General features: G+C 40.5%; 1 protein-coding gene across 1 annotated transcript; it reads right to left on the reverse strand.

The window, feature by feature from the left end:
* Positions 1-1,405: 1,405 nt before the first annotated feature.
* Positions 1,406-15,988, reverse strand: LOC136626637 (glutamic acid-rich protein-like). The gene is made up of 9 exons (XM_066601656.1): positions 15,928-15,988; positions 13,041-13,250; positions 11,917-11,988; positions 10,126-10,509; positions 9,173-9,427; positions 7,795-8,004; positions 4,327-4,398; positions 1,961-2,260; positions 1,406-1,788 (listed from the first exon to the last, which is right to left on the reverse strand). The coding sequence occupies exons 1-9, from the start codon at positions 15,986-15,988 to the stop codon at positions 1,406-1,408; spliced, it is 1,947 nt and encodes a 648-aa protein (XP_066457753.1).
* Positions 15,989-16,366: the final 378 nt, after the last annotated feature.

Raw genomic sequence — 16,366 nt, forward strand, 5'->3', positions numbered from 1 at the left:
CTGTGGGTCGACAGGGAGTTGTAAATGCATCTGTTTCCACTTCTAAAGAACCCCAGTCTGACTGGGGCATGCAGTGTGGGCCGAAGCCCACCTACATTAAGCACAACATTACTACCTCAGCTGTGTTGGGCAATGCAATGGGATATTTTTATGTACCGCCGGTGGGTTCCAGGGAGCCACCCATGCTGTGGGTGCACACGGAATTCCCATTGCGGAGTTGTACCTGCCTGTGACTATATATAAAAAAACGCGGTCTGACTGGGGCATGCAGACACCTTGACAGAATGAATAGTGTGTGGCACATAGGTTCCCCATTGCTATGCCCACGTGTGCAGCTCCAGATGGAGGTGGCACAGGATTGGATTTCTCATTGCTTCTGTACAGCATTGTGGGCTATCGCCCCGCCCCTTTTAAAGAGGGTCGCTGCCTAGCCGTGCCAACCCTCTGCAGTGTGTGCCTGCTTTTCCTGTGGCAGACGCACTTATAAATAGACATGAGGGGGGCGTGGCATGAGGGCAGCTGAAGGCTGGGCAGGGACAGTTTGGTGTGCGCTGTGGACACTGGGTCGTGGGGGGGGGTGATTTGGCAGCATGTAACCCAGGAGAAGTGGCAGCAGAGTGTCATGCAGGCAGTGATTGTGCTTTGTTGGAGGTAGTGTGGTGCTTAGCTAAGGTATGCATTGCTAATGAGGGCTTTTTAGATGTAAAAGTTGTTGGGGGGGCACTCTTGCTGCTATTGTGGCTTAATAGTGGGACCTGTGAACTTGAGATGCAGCCCAACATGTAGCCCCTCGCCTGCCCTATCCGTTGCTGTGTCGTTCCCATCACTTTCTTGAATTCCCCCGATTTTCACAAACGAAAACCTTAGCGAGCATCGGCGATATACAAAAATGCTCGGGTCGCCCATTGACTTCAATGGGGTTCGTTACTCGAAACGAACCCTCGAGCATCGCGAAAAATTTGTCTCGAGTAACGAGCACCCAAGCATTTTGGTGCTCGCTCATCTCTAGTCTTAATCTTCACTGTTTCGTTATCAACAAATAGCTCCAGTCTGAATATTTCTCTATATGTAACAGACTAAACCCTTTCCATTTTCTATATAAACCTCTTGACATATAAGATTACATGAAGTATGAATATAGCTTTACTCTTGTATTCTTTATCCACTTATGCCATTGGTAACACCATGCTGGTCCACTAGTACTGAAAAAAAATTCACTTGTTACCATATGGTTATCATTCAAAATTTATTTTAAGAGTCATTTTATTTCATTGACATAGAAACAATGAATAGTTGTCTCTTGCTTATAGAGTTTTAATGCTTGATTTATTAAACACATAAAATCCAAGGAATTTATGTACTGAATATAAGCCTATGATTACATTATTTCTTTAAATTCTGATGCTTAATCTTCTCTGTTCCTTCCCCCCTTTCCTTTCCCTTTCCCCTTCCCCTTCCCCATACATTTCCCTTTCCCCTTACCTTTCCCTTTCCCCTTCCCCTTCCCTCCTTGACATCCTGCTTGCATTCCATTACCATCTTCATTGTTATGTCCAGAGCCTCCACATGAACCCGGGGATCGCTTTTGCCTTAGGTGTTCTGCTTCTTCTTGACTTTCCTCACTTTGTTGGACTTCTCCTGAATCTTTCTCCTGTTCGTCGTTTATGTCTTCCTCTATTTCTTTGTCATCATTGATGTCCTCATCATTTTCAGTTTCTACTTCTCTCTTCTTCTTGTTCTCTTCCATTTTTCCTTTCCCACACCATGATTCCTTTAGGTCTTCGGGTGCTAAAAAAAAATAAAATAAAATGTTAAACTTAATGTTAAATGTTAAACATTTCCTTTTCTACTCTCTGAAAACGAAATAGATTGTAAAAATGATTGCTGTCTAACCATAGCTGGTGACAACTGGCCTAGAGATGGTTCATAGAGGTTCTGTAGTAATTGAAAGCATACTTACTGAATACCGGCTTAACACACTTCTTTCCACACATTGTGTTACAACACCGCATATTATTGCTACAATCTCCATCACTTGAACAGTCGGCCAAAGCGGTGAAATTTCTAAAGGGCCAGTGCTTCTTGTGATGTGAATGTTTGCCAGGACACTTTTCACCATCTCCGTGTTCGCACTGTTCACCGTGTTTGCACTTTTCGTGTTTGTTCTTCCACTTATTTTCCCATTGTTCTTTGATTTCAGGGTGTGTTTTCAGATAATTATCCGGGCACATTCCATATTTTTTATCTTCCTCTGTAATTTCTGTTAGTACAAAAAAAAAGGGAAAATACATTTAAATTTAGTTACTTTATTATAGGCCTCTATATCATTTTTTCATCAGTCTTAAAGGGCTTACACAGGGTTAGCAAAACATGTCTGTCTTCTTGCAAAACAGCACCACAACTGTCTACAGGTTATGTTTGGCATTGCAGCTCAACCTCAGTCACTTTTATGGAGAAGTGCAACACCACCCAAAACCCATGGACAGGTGTGGCACTTCCTCTGGAAGAAAAAAGCCATGTTTTTTCTAATCTTGTATAACCTGTTTAATATTGGAGGGCCTATTCAGACTGTACTTCCTGCAATGTACATGATGCTATTGGAAAGTGGTTTTGCAGGAAGGTTCTGTTCACAATGTGTATTATGGCTACTGCTTATAATGAAAACCAGGATGGATGATAGTTGTACTATTTTTACTGTTTAAAATGATGCAGATGTTAAATCAATGGGAGGGATTTACAAACTTGTTTGCTCCAGATTTCTGTTGAAAAAAACTTACAATTCTGGTGTAAGCAGGTTTTTACTCCAAAAATTGTGACTTTTTGCTATTTTATGCCAGCCAAGTCACTAAAAAAAGTGAGCTGGGCTTAGTGTTAGAGCGCATGTCCACTTACGACCCATCAGATTCACTATAATTTACAATGGAAAATAGCCTAAACTACGACCCATTCTATTGCCCATGTGTGTAACTGGCCACACATGGACAGCACATTGACCTATTACAGTTTGTTAAAAGGAAAAGAAGTGCACGAATCACTGTACATGGTGCACATCCAAAAAAGACTTGATCCACCCACAGTCCGTAAAATAATATAGTAAGCAAAAGCAGGACAGCACTCCAGTTCCAGGTTCCTTTAATCAGCCGTGCAAAGTTTCAGCTCTAAATGAGCTTTAGAAAAGCTCATTTAGGGCTCCTTCACACAATTGTATGCAGTCAATGGTGATATACAGACATGGATTTTTTTTACACAGACAAATGTCTTATTTTGGTTACTTTCTTGCATGACAGTCAACCATTCAAATCAATGGATTGGCAAAATAAAAACTGAAAGTGCACAGATATCATTGATGTGCAATTTATTTTTCAAGGATCATTGCCTCTTTGGCTTCTTTTTGCATTCAAGAAAAAAAAACATGGATGCGACTTGGAAGAAAAAAAATGATCACACACAACCCATATGGATGTAACACGGGCAAATGTACAGGTTCGTTTTTCCGCAATCAAAATCTGTACAAATTTGTCTGAATAAGCCTGATGGCTTGTAGCTGGTGTAGATGTCAGATTTGGCTGAAAGTGCCGAATGTATTAAGAGTGGAGATGAGCGAGCACGCTCGGATAAGTCAGTTACTCGAGCGAGCCTCGCTCTTCTAGAGTAACTGCATTCTTGTCCGAGCAGGCTTGGAGGTTGGCGGCGGGTAGCGGGAGAGAGAGAGATATCTCTCTCACTCTTTCCCCTGCTATCCGCCGCCGTCCCCTCGAGCATGCTCGGCCAAGAATGCAGTTACTCAAGAAGAGCGAGGCTCGCTCGAGTAACTGACGTATTCAAGTGTGCTCGTTCATCTCTAATCAAAAGGCTTGCTCTGTATTGCAGTAGGACTGCCATGGAGGTTCTCTGGAAAGAAGAGTTAAAACAATTTTGTAATGAGGTCTACAAGTCCAATAATAGTTTATCTGTCTGTGTGAGTGTGGAATTTTTAACTGTATCGTTTCAACAGTGCAGAGTTCAGAGGGCACATGGAAAACGTCTCTCTATGCCTCAGAAGGCACACAGTTGTTTTTTAATGTGCATAGTATGCCAGCAAATTCAATAAAATGTAGGCATGTGTATGGATATGGGGACTTTTCCCCCTTACATTCCCCTCTGCTTTGAACTTGAAAGTTCTCGGACGGTGAAGTCCGTAACAACCTATACACACATGCCTTACTGAATGCTGCTTGTGAGGAGATATGCAGTACAGACTCTGTGCCCATGTGCATGAATCCTTATACTGGATATTATAATAGGGAGCATTAGTTTATTAAATAATTCACATAAATATATATTTACCATATGGTTCATTGTCAGGTCCGCTTCCTATTTCTTTATGTATTTGCTCCAGCGTTTCCTCTGCATTGCTCTCTAAAGTCAATAAAATGAGATGTTAGCTTTCTTAATAATAGTTAGGATTACAACAGATAGATACCATTGTTTAAAATGAATTTGTTCTTTCTGTGTAGGTGTTATTAGAGAAGATCTGTCAGGAATAAAGTCAGTGGGAACTTTTTTCATACTCTTCTTTGTTCGTTCAGATGAGCTCAACTTAGGTTTCATTCTTGTTGCTGTCAATGTGTCAACACAGCAGTCCCTGCTGCTTATTATCAATGGGTGATGTTGGATTGTCAATCGAGTGTGATGTCACCCATTTACAATGAATGGTGGGGACCACCCACTTGGACAGTGCTAGGAGCTGGACACAGAACAAGGCCATCCAGGTGAATGATGATGAGTATGAAAAAAAGGTGACAGAGTCAGCAGGGCTGTGGTTGACTTTATCCTTTGACAAGTCCTTTTAAGCCATAAACCTTTTTAAGCTAGAAACCTTCTTTTCTAAAGATGGATTTTGACTTAAGGCTCTGCTCACATCTGTGCTGGATAGAGCCAGACAATGACTATCACAGATGTTCTGGATCCACTACACCATGGAAATGAACGGCACCCAGTGAAATTAAATGAGTATAACGGTTTCAGATTTCCACCATATCGCACGGCAATTCACCGGACAAAGTAATTCAGCATGCTGTACTATTTTGTCTCTACTGCATCTGCAATGGAGAAACATCCGGACTGCATGTGCTATCGAGAAACAGAACCTAAGGTTGCCGTAGACGTAACAATTGTTGCTAACAGTGTGAATAATTTTATAAACGTTATTGATACTTTTTTAAGGTTTTAAAATGTATTGTTTTTTAATTGATCAAAGTTTGCTCGATTGGTCAGAGGACTTATTGTTCATACTTTAAAATTCTTTTTTAGTTATAAGTCTCTTACAATACAAGAAAAATACATATGAAGCACAGAGAATCACTCGTAGCGACTGAGGAGTAGCTATTATGTGGTTGCAAATCACATGGTTGTGCTTGTCCTTACAATTTTTGAATACATAGTTTAAAAATATTTTGTTAATTAATTATTATCATTGATGGTGTTGAGCAAACTAAACTAGCAGAACCCTGTTTCAGGTAGAACTTTGCTAAAAGTTCGGTTTAGCACAACCTTGAGGTGAACTTTTAGCAAAGTTCTACTTGAAACAGGGTTCTACTGGTTTGGTTCGCTCAACACAAGTCCTGAACACTAGTGTATATGTTATACTTGGTCGCAGAGAGCTTGTGTTTTACATAAGCCATAAAGCCCTGTATAACACTGTGAGTGTGTCATACAGAGCTTTTATAGCTCTTTTAGGCAGTATTATACACCAATTTTAGACATTATGGTGAACTTCCAGTTCGATTTGAACTGACCTGGTTCAAACTAAACTGTATCTGAAAGTTTGGCTAATTGACTGAACCAAACCTTTCATCACTTAGTTAAGGCCCATTTAGACACACCAATTATCTTTTAAATGACATTTTTTGAGCGACTTTTGAGCGATGATCATTGTGCTATTTACATCACAAAATGCAGAGAACAAGGGGGAAGGGGTGGGCTTGTTCTCTGCATCCAGCTATTCCCCGCTGGGAGCGCCTGGCTGTCATACAGCAGAGCGCTGCCAGCGGAGGATGCAGAAGACAAGCGGGGTACCGCTTGTTCTCTGCATCCAGCTGTTTCCTGCTAGCAGCGCCTGGCTGTCATACAGCGAAGTGCTGCCAGCGGTGGATGCAGAATACAAGTGGGTTGTCCCTGCTTGTCTTCTGCATCCAGCTGTTCCCCCGCTCTGAGCGCCTGGCTGTTATACAGCTAAGTGCTCTGAGCGGAGGATGCAAAAGACAAGTGGGGTGGCCCTGCTTGTCTTCTGCATCCAGCTGTTTTCTGCACAGAGTGCCCGGTTGTTATACAGCTGAGCGCTCCGTGTGGGGTATGGAGAACGCAGCTGGACAGCTGCATTCTTCATGCCCTGCCTGTCAGCTTAAACAATAGTATCAGCTGTATCCCGCTGTGAATCCCTGAGCGATGAGCGATGGTGTAACGAAAACTACACGATGTCAGTGCAGTTAGACCCAACGATTATCGCTCAAAAGACGGCTTTGAGCGATTTTTGAGCGATAATCATTTGGTCTTAATGGGCCTTTATTGGTTAAAAGGCTTTATTGTTTAAAACATATTTGTTTTTGCCTGTTTATACATAAAAAGAAATATGGTTAAAATTCCTTTGTACTCTTTTCTCTTGTCAAAAGGTTGTGCCCTTACTAGATTTCTTTCCTCTCTCCCTTTTACTAGTTCACATCCCATCTATCGTCTCCCCCCAGTGTCCATGCCAGCTGACAGTACTTTCTATGGTACACAGCTCTTAATATCTTGGACAGTGAAACATTCCAACTTTCACAAGTGACTTTCCCAATTTTTGGGGGGAGCTCCATCAAATTTTCTGTGCTCCACAATTTTTCAGTAGACAGTTTAAGAATACATTGTTAATTGATTTGATTGATAATGGCCAAATGCTTTTGGCAGTACTGTGTGGCCATTATCAATCAATAATCAAGTAACTTTGGATTTCTAAACAGTTCATTTGAAAAGTGCTTAGACAAGCATATATTAGCCAGGCTATTGGCCATTGCATAGGACCATACACTTAAGGCCTGTGTGAGAAAAACAAAAAAATATACAAGGGCTGGACAGGCGAGAAAATAATAAAAGAGCTGACCAGCTTCTGCATCCACTTCCCTGTCACCGGATGTCAGGTGACCACTGAAGCTAATCAGAGGCCACAGCAAACTCCTGGCATCATGGTACTCAGAATGTGGGAGCTGATGCCAGGACTTCAGAAGGTGACGCTGACTTCCAGAGGTCATCAGCGGCGTAGAACAGAACAGGGCAGCAGAAGCTGGTCTGCTGAGTCCTAGAAACTGAAGACAGGTGAGTATGCATTCTTTTTTTGTTTTATCACAGGCCCTGCCCTTTTTGTTTTTTCTCACAACCGTTTTAAGATGGCCGTATATTTGCACTACGTGCTTTATGTGTATTACACAAATGTTCTTCAACATGAACCAATGACCATGGGGAAAAAAAATTGCTGTATATTTTATTCTTGTCTACGTGTAGAGATGAGGGTGGGCGAGGGTGGGGTGGGGGGGGTAAGAGAGAGAGAGTTCCCCCCTGCTACCCCACGCTCCACCCCGCCACTCCCCCACCCCCGGCACCCCCCGAATCTTTTCGCCTGAGTAGGCAGTTACTCGAAAAAAAACCGATGCTCGTTCAAGTAATTGCCCTAAACGGGCACGTTCGCTCATCTCTACACACGTGATGTTCATGAATATTGGACAGCACACATACATTGATTGTCAATTAGAATAATGAGAGATATTGACATGGGGCACTTACCAAAGACTCTTCTCAAACATTTCAGACCACAAGGTGTTTCACAGCATTTCATGCCGTTGTCACAATTTCCATCACTAGAACAGCTTTTCAGTTTACTGAAATCCGGGAAGCCATATTTTTTCATTAAGTCTTTCTTCTTATTAAAATACTCTGGATGCTTTTCTAAATATTTCATCGGGCACATGCCAGTGCTATCATCTTCAGAAGTTCCTTGTTAATCAAGAATTAATGAAAATTAATTATCAACATGGATCAATATATTTTACACTGCAATGCAATATAATGCAGAACATGTGGTGCAAAGGAGTCAATGCACTACACATACAAATTCTTTTGGTACCCAAGTATAAAAGGCAATAATACTCCAATAGAAGATAAAAGATCGGGGTCAATGGTGGGCATACAATATGCTTCCCTCCTTTTAGAGATATACAATAGCCTTCCCCTATCACCATGATTCACAGTAGTTGTTGAGCCTTTGGCTTTTATTATTTGAATGGGACCTTGACTATGAAGTTTTCTGCATGAGGGAAAGAAGACAAGATATTTTTGTAAGCCAATGAAGTACAATTCTGTCTTTCTGATACCTCTGAAGATCTGCCTTTGATACTTCAGTTTGTGGAGCATTTTGCCATGTTTTTTCAGACTCTCTATAAACTGGGTCAAATCCACTGCTCTCCCAATAGGCTGATTTGGTTTTTGTGATCAACCAGGGATATGAATTCTTCAATTGGGGTTTAGTTCTAAATCCCTCTGCCTTTTTGTTTCATCAAACGAAACTCTTGGCAAAAAGAGCTACTGTAATTACCAATTTGTTGTCAGTCACTGCAGGGGAACAGCAGTATTACATGGGCACCATTCAGATTAATAACCATGAATGTAATACATGTATTGGCTAGGTCTACAAGAATAGGAGCAGCTGATACTCAGTGGCTCTCAGTTCTGGTTCTTAGAAGGGGTTTCTGATTAAGAACCTCCTCTATGACATCCATAGGCCCTAATCGAACATAGACGGGAATTGTCCTAAATAGAATACTGTAGGAACACAACCAAGCTTATAAGGCCAAACATTAATAAACACAATAGGTAGCTTCAGTGATGTTGAGACCGCAGTGATTAGATGAGCTTTGAACCAGTGTTATAGTCCAAATAGCTAATTGTACTAATTTTACATCACATGATCTGTAATTCTGTGCAAAAGTAATGCTCAGATACCTGGATAGATGAATAAGAACACTAAAACCTATCTGTGAACTTATCATTATAAGACGGCTTTTGAGCGATAATCGTTGTGTCTAAATGGGCCTTTAAGTGTTCTGCTTCTCTTTCCCTTTACCCTTTCCCTTCCCTTTTTGGCATCCTGCTTGCATTTCATTACCATCTTCATTGTTATGTTCAGAGCCTCCAGATAAACCCAGGGATCGCTTTTGCCTTAGGTTTTCTGCTTCTTCTTGACTTTCCTCACTTTCTTGGATTTCTCCTGAATCTTTGTCCTGTTCTTCATCGTTTATGCCTTCCTCTATTTCTTTGTCATCATTGATGTCCTCATCATTTTCAGTTTCTACTTCTCTTTTCTTCCTGTTCTTTTCCTTTTTACCTTTCCCAAACCATGATTCCTTTAAGTCTTCGGGTGCTAAAAAAATAGAAAGAAAATGTTAAACTTAGGTTCTCTATAAGTGTAAGTTAATAGTATGTATATGCTACCTCTTCTGAGGGTGGCATGTATTAGTAACAGACATTTCAGCAATGTCTCTTTTATGTGAGACCAAGTTGTTGTTTTTGGGAAACTTAGTTTGCTAGTTGCAGCAAGATGCAAGTGCTGTGAGCTGTCTAGTGTATTTACGAGCTACCACCTCCCCTCGCCCACCCTCTGCTGATTGATAGCTTTCTTCCTATTTACAGGTAGAGAGAAATCTGTCAAGCAGCGGCTGGATAGTAGGGGGAACCCATAGTTAATGAGTATGCCAGATTCTTAGTCTTCAGAACTCACATCGCACTGCAAATACTAAACTTTAAGTTTCCCAAAAACTACACCGTCCTACGTGACGCACCACTGAATTAAGTATGTCTGTCTCTACTTCATGCTGGCAGGTCCCTTGTAATTTTTAATTAAAGAATAGATGAAAAAGTAGATGCCAAGTCAGAAAAAGTGGCTCTCGAAGTCATACATATCTGTAGAAAATATATATACACGAAGAAAATGAAACATTTCCTTTTCTACTCTCTGAAAATGAAATAGATTGTAAAAATGATTGCTGTCTAACCATAGCTGGTGACAACTGGCCTAGAGATGGTTCATGGAGGTTCTGTAGTAATTGAAAGCATACTTACTGAATACTGGCTTAACACACTTCTTTCCACACATTGTGTTACAACACCGCATATTATTGCTACAATCTCCATCACTCGAACAGTCGGCCAAAGCAGTGAAATTTCTAAAGGGCCAGTGCTTCTTGTGATGTGAATGTTTGCCAGGACACTTTTCACCGTGTTTGCAGTCTTCTCCGTGTTTGCACTGTTCACCATGTTTGCACTGTTCACCGTGTTTGCACTGTTCACCGTGTTTGCACTGTTCACCATGTTTGCAGTGTTCACCATGTTTGCACTTTTTGTGTTTGTTCTTCCACCTATTTTCAAATTGTTCTTTGATTTCAGGGTGTGTTTTGAGATAATTATCTGGGCACATTCCATATTTTTTATCTGCTTCTGTAATTTCTGTTAGGACAAAAAAACCCAGGAAAAAATACATTTGAATTTGGTTATTTTGTTATAGGCCTCTATATCATTTTTTTCATTACTCTTAAAGGGCTTATACAGGGTTAGAAAAACATGTCTGTCTTCTTGCAAAACAGCACCACACCTGTCTACAGGATATGTGTGGTATTGCAGCTCAACCTCATTCACTTCTATGGAGCAGAAGTGCAACACCACCCAAAATCCATGGACATGTTTTTTCTAATCTTGTATAACCTGTTTAATATTGGAGGGCCTATTCAGACTGTACTTCCTGCAATGTACATGATACTATTGGAAAGTAGTTTTGCAGGAAGGTTCTGTTCACATGTGTATTATGGCTACTGTTTATAATGAAAACCAGGATGGATGATAGTTGTACTATTTTTACCGTTTAAAATGATGCAGATGTTAAATCAATGGGAGGGATTTACAAACTTGTTTGCTCCAGATTTCTGTTGAAAAAAACTCACAATTCTGGTGTAAGCAGGTTTTTACTCCAAAAATTGTGACTTTTTGCTATTTTATGCCAGCCTAGTCACTAAAAAGTGAGCTGGGCTTAGTGTTAGAGAGCATGTCCTCTTACGACCCATCAGATTTACTATAATTTACAATGGAAAATAGCCTAAACTACGACCCATTCTATTGCCCATGTGTGTAACTGGCCACCCATGGGCAGCACATAGTTTGTTAAAAGGTAAAGCGGTGTACAAATCACTATACATGGTGCACATCCAAAAAAGACTTGATCCACCCACAGTCCGTAAAATAATATAGGAAGCAAAAGCAGGACAGCACTCCAGTTCCAGGTTACCCATGCAGAGTTTTAGCTCTAAATGAGCTTTAAAAAAAAGCTAATTTAGAGCTCATTTACATGATTGTATGCCATCAGTGGTGATATACAGACATGGACTTTTTTTTACACAGACCAATGGTTTGTATAAAAAAATCACAGCATGTGTTATTTTTGGTGCCATTTCTTGGATGACAGTCACCTATTCAAATCACCCTGTCGGTGTGAGTGTGAAATGTTTAACTGTATCATTTCAACAGTGCAGAGAGAGTTCAGAGGGCACATTGAAAATGGCTCTCTATGCCTCTGAAGGCACAAAGTTGTTTTTTTAATTTGCATACTAACCCAGCAAATTCAATAAAATTTAGGCATGTGTATGAATATGGGGACTTCTTCCCCTTACATACCCCTCTGCTTTGAACTTGAAAGTCCTCGGGCGGTGAAGTCTGTAACAACTTATACACACATGCCTCACGGAATGCTGCTTGGGGGAGGTATGCAGTACAGACTCTGTGCCCATGTGCATGAACCCTTATACTGGATATTATAATAGGGAGCATTAGTTTATTAAATAATTCACATAAATATATATTTACCATATGGTTCATCATCAGGTCCGCTTCCTATTTCTTTATACATTTGCTCCAGTGTTTCCTCTGCATTGCTCTCTAAAGTCAATACAATGAGATGTTAGCTCTTTCAATAACATCATAGTTAGGATTACAACAGATAGATACACCATTGTTTAAAATTAATGTGTGCTTTCTGTGTAGGTGTCATTAGAGAAGATCTGTCAGGAATAAAGTCAATAGAACTGTTTGCATGTCTCTGGTGACTGGACTGTATCCCAGCTTTTTTCATACTTTTCTCTGTTCGTACAGATGAGCTCATCTTTGGTCGGGCTCTTTTCACATCTATGCTGGATGGAGCCAGACAATGAATAGCAGTCAGTTTAAATCAATCAGTCAGTTTAAAAATCCATCGTTAATTGATTATTGATTGATAATGGCCAAATGCTTTTGACAGTACTGTGTGGCCATTATCAATCAATAAGCAAGAAACTTTGGATTTTTAAACAAGTAATTTGAAAAGTACTTAGACTAGCATATATTAGCCAGGCTATTGGCCATTGCATAGGACCATACACTTAAGGCCTGTGTGAGAGAAACAAAAACATTTTAAGGGCTGGACAGGTGAGAAAATAATTAAAGAGTTAACCGACTTCCGCATTCACTTCCCTGCCACTGGATGTCAGGTGACCGCTGAATCTAATCAGAGGCCACAGCAAACTCCTGGCATCATGCTTCTCAGAGTGTGAGAACTGATGCCAGAACTTCAGAAGGTGACGCTGACTTCCATAGGTCGTCAGCGGCATAGAACAGAACAGGGCAGCAGAAGCTGGTCTGCTGGGTCCTGGAACCAAAGACAGGTGAGTATGCATTTTTAAAATTTAATTACATGCCCTGCCCTTAAAATCTTTTAGTTTTTTTCTCACACAACCCCTTTAAGATGGCCGTATATGGCAGCACCATATGTTGTCTGTGTATTCCACAAATGTTCTTTGACACGAACCAATGACCATGGGGAAAGAAAGTTGCAGTATATTTTATTCTTGTCTACTTTCACAGACATGATTAGCACATGTGATGTCCATGAATATTGGATAGCACACATACACTATCAATTGGCGTAATGAGAGATATTGACATGGGGCACTTACCAGAGAGTGTTCTTATACATTTCAGACCACAAGGTGTTTCACAGCATTTCATGCCGTTGTCACAATTTCCATCACTAGAACAGCTTTTCAGTTTACTGAAATCTGGGAAGCCATATTTTTTCATTAACTCTTTCTTCTTTTTAAAATACTCTGGATGCTTTCTTAAAAATTTCCTTGGGCACATGCCAGTGCTATCATCTTCAGAAGTTCCTTGTTAATCAAGAATGAAAGAAAATTAATTATCAACATGGACTATATATATTACAGTGCAATGCAATATAATGCAGAACATGTGGTGCAAAAGAGTCAATGCACTTCAAGTACAAATTCTTTTCGTACCCAAGTATAAAAGGCAATAATACTCCGATAGAAGATAGGAGAAATGCCAACACCAACTATAAGGCAGAAATGGATTGATATTCCTTTCTGCTTCAGATGTGGTCTCAAACTTCTGGCAAACAGGCTAGACATAATTATTTCTGACTTGATACAACAGGACCCAACTGGTTTTATTCTTGCTAAGGGCCCTTCTACATGAGCCGATAAATCATTCAGGTTCCTGAAACCATTTCTCCTTTCAGGCCCTTGTCTCTGCATTTCCCACTGGCAACCCGGTGCCATCCTCCACAGTTTGGACCTCTCGCTGCCTAGGTTTCCAACTATATTTAATCCAACTGAACTGATGAAGGGATTTTGCCTCGAAACGCATTTTCTTATGCTGGATGTCTGCTATATTAATTAAAGGAATAAAGGAAAAATGTTCATCAAGTTATTTTTAAATTATTCATATACTGTATATACTCGAGTATTAGCCGACCAGAGTATAAGCCGAGACAATAAGTTTCACCACAAAAAACTGGGAAAACTTATTGAGTATAAGCCGAGTATATACTAGGTAAAAAAAACCCTCCATACTCACCTCCCAACCGGCGTCTGTGTCTGTGTGACAAGTTGCTTGAATTCTCCGCACTGTCATCCCCCGCCATCCTCTCTGCTCGGCTCTGTCAGTGCTGTGTAAGTAATCGCTGTGATTGGATTGAGCGACAGCCAATCACAGCTGGCGCTCGATCCAATCACAGTGCTTACTTACACAGCACTGACGGCAGGGGATTTGAAAGCCGAGCAGGCAGATGACAGTGAGGAGAATTCTAAAGCAGCTTGATTGGCTGTGAATGATCGAGCACCGGCTGTGATTGGCTGACGCTCGATCCAATCACAGCTCTTACTTACACAGCCCTGATGACGGGGGATGACAGCGGAGAGAATTCATACAGCCTGCCGCACCGCTGCCAGAGACACAGGCGCCGGCTGGGTGGTAAATATTCAGATTTTTTTTAAGCCTTCCCCGACTCAAGTATAAGCCGAGGGGGGCTTTTTCAGCGCAAAAAAATGTGCTGAAAAACTAGGCTTATACTCGAGTATATGCAGTAATTTGTTGAACGCTGTGCCGAGTCACCACTTTTTTTTTGCACTCCTCTACTCTAGTGTAAAAGCATAGGGACGATTATTGTTGGGGCAACCTGTTGGGCATCTGTGGCCTACAGTTTGTCCCATGTAAAAGGACATTAAGTCATTTAATATTAAAGCTCAGATTAGGGTCAATGGTGAGTTTACTAAATGCTTCCCTTCTTCTAGAGATATACAATAGAGTTGGCCTCCTCTATCACCATTATTTGCTTTAGTTATTGAGTCTTTTATTATTTGAATGGGACCTTGTCTATGAAGTTTTTTTCATGAAGGAGAGAAGACTAGATATTTTTGTAAGCCAATGAAGTATTGTTCTGTATTTCAGATACCTCTGAAGATCTGCCTCTGATACTTCAGTTGGTGGAACATTTTGGCCTGTTTTCCAGACTCCCTATAAACTGGGTCAAAGTCCCTGTTCTCCCAATAGGCTAAATTGGTTTTCGCGATCAACCAGGGATTTGAATGCTTCAATCGGGATTTAGTTTTAAATACCTAGGCCTGTTTGTTTCACCAAATGACATTATTAGCAATAAGAGCTACTGTAATTACCAATTTGTTGTCAGTCACTGCAGGGGAACAGCAGTATTACATGGCCACCATTCAGATTAATAACCATGAATGTATTACATGTCTTGGCTAGGTCTACCAGAATAGGATTTAGGGATAGGGATTTAGTTTTAAATACCTAGGTCTGTTTGTTTCACCAAATTACACTCTTGGCAATAAGAGCTACTGTAATTACCAATTTGTTGTCAGTCACTGCAGGGGAACAGCAGTATTACATGGGCACCATTCAGATTAATAACCATGAATGTAATACATGTATTGGCTAGGTCTACCAAAATAGGAGCAGCTGATACTCAGTGGCTCTGAGTTCTGGTTCATAGAAGGGGTTTCTGATTGGGAACCTCCTCTATGACATCCATAGGCCCTAATCGAACATGTAGACGGGGATTGTCCCAAATAGAATACTGTAGGAACACAACCACACTTATAAAGCAAAATATTAATAAACACAATAAGTAGCTTCAGTGATTTTGAGACCGCAGTGATTACAATAGCTTTGAACCATTGTTGTTAATTGTACTAATTTTACATCACATGATCTGTAATTATGTGCAAAAGGAATGCTTAGATACCTGGATAGATGAATAAGAACACTAAAACCTATCTGTGCACTTATCATTATAACCCCTAACCTCTAATAATTACGAGATAACTCTGCTAGCATGTTCCAATTTACACACAAAAGCTGAAAAGGGAGTTGCAGAAAGCAGGAAGCCTACTAAGGGTGAATGTATGGTTAGTGACCTGTAAAAAAGCATTTTTTATAAATAATAAAAGTTATCATTTTCTGACTATAGTTTCCTTTTAAATGCAGCTACAAATATAAGCTCCAGTAAAATCACAAGGTTCCTACCATCCAATAATGCACTTGCAACAGCTACAAACAGCAGGGTGACAAGAACCTCAATCTTCATCTTGGTTAGTATACTGGTTGTCCAGCCGTAGAAATGAAGAGGAGGACATGCACTCAGCTAGTTAGCCCTCATTTTATACAACTTTAAGAAGGCTACGTCACTGGTGGGGATCTTTAGTGGTGAATAAATCAATTATTCCACTTCAAGGAGTTTAACAGGAAGACTGTTTGTAACCTTTGCATATAGCTATTAAGTTTGTAATGTGATATGTTTGGTAGATATGTAACCAAAAACGGATTACTGCTGCAGAGATTATCAAAAACCAAGGGCTTATTTATTCATATTGATGGCGTCATACACACATGAGAGCCATGTGCATGGAGCCTGTCGAAAGACACATGAAGTACCTGTGGCTCTATACGACATGCAGCAAAATCA

Source organism: Eleutherodactylus coqui, chromosome 4 (genome assembly GCF_035609145.1).
Source record: "Eleutherodactylus coqui strain aEleCoq1 chromosome 4, aEleCoq1.hap1, whole genome shotgun sequence".
In the NCBI taxonomy this organism is placed as follows: domain Eukaryota; kingdom Metazoa; phylum Chordata; class Amphibia; order Anura; family Eleutherodactylidae; genus Eleutherodactylus; species Eleutherodactylus coqui.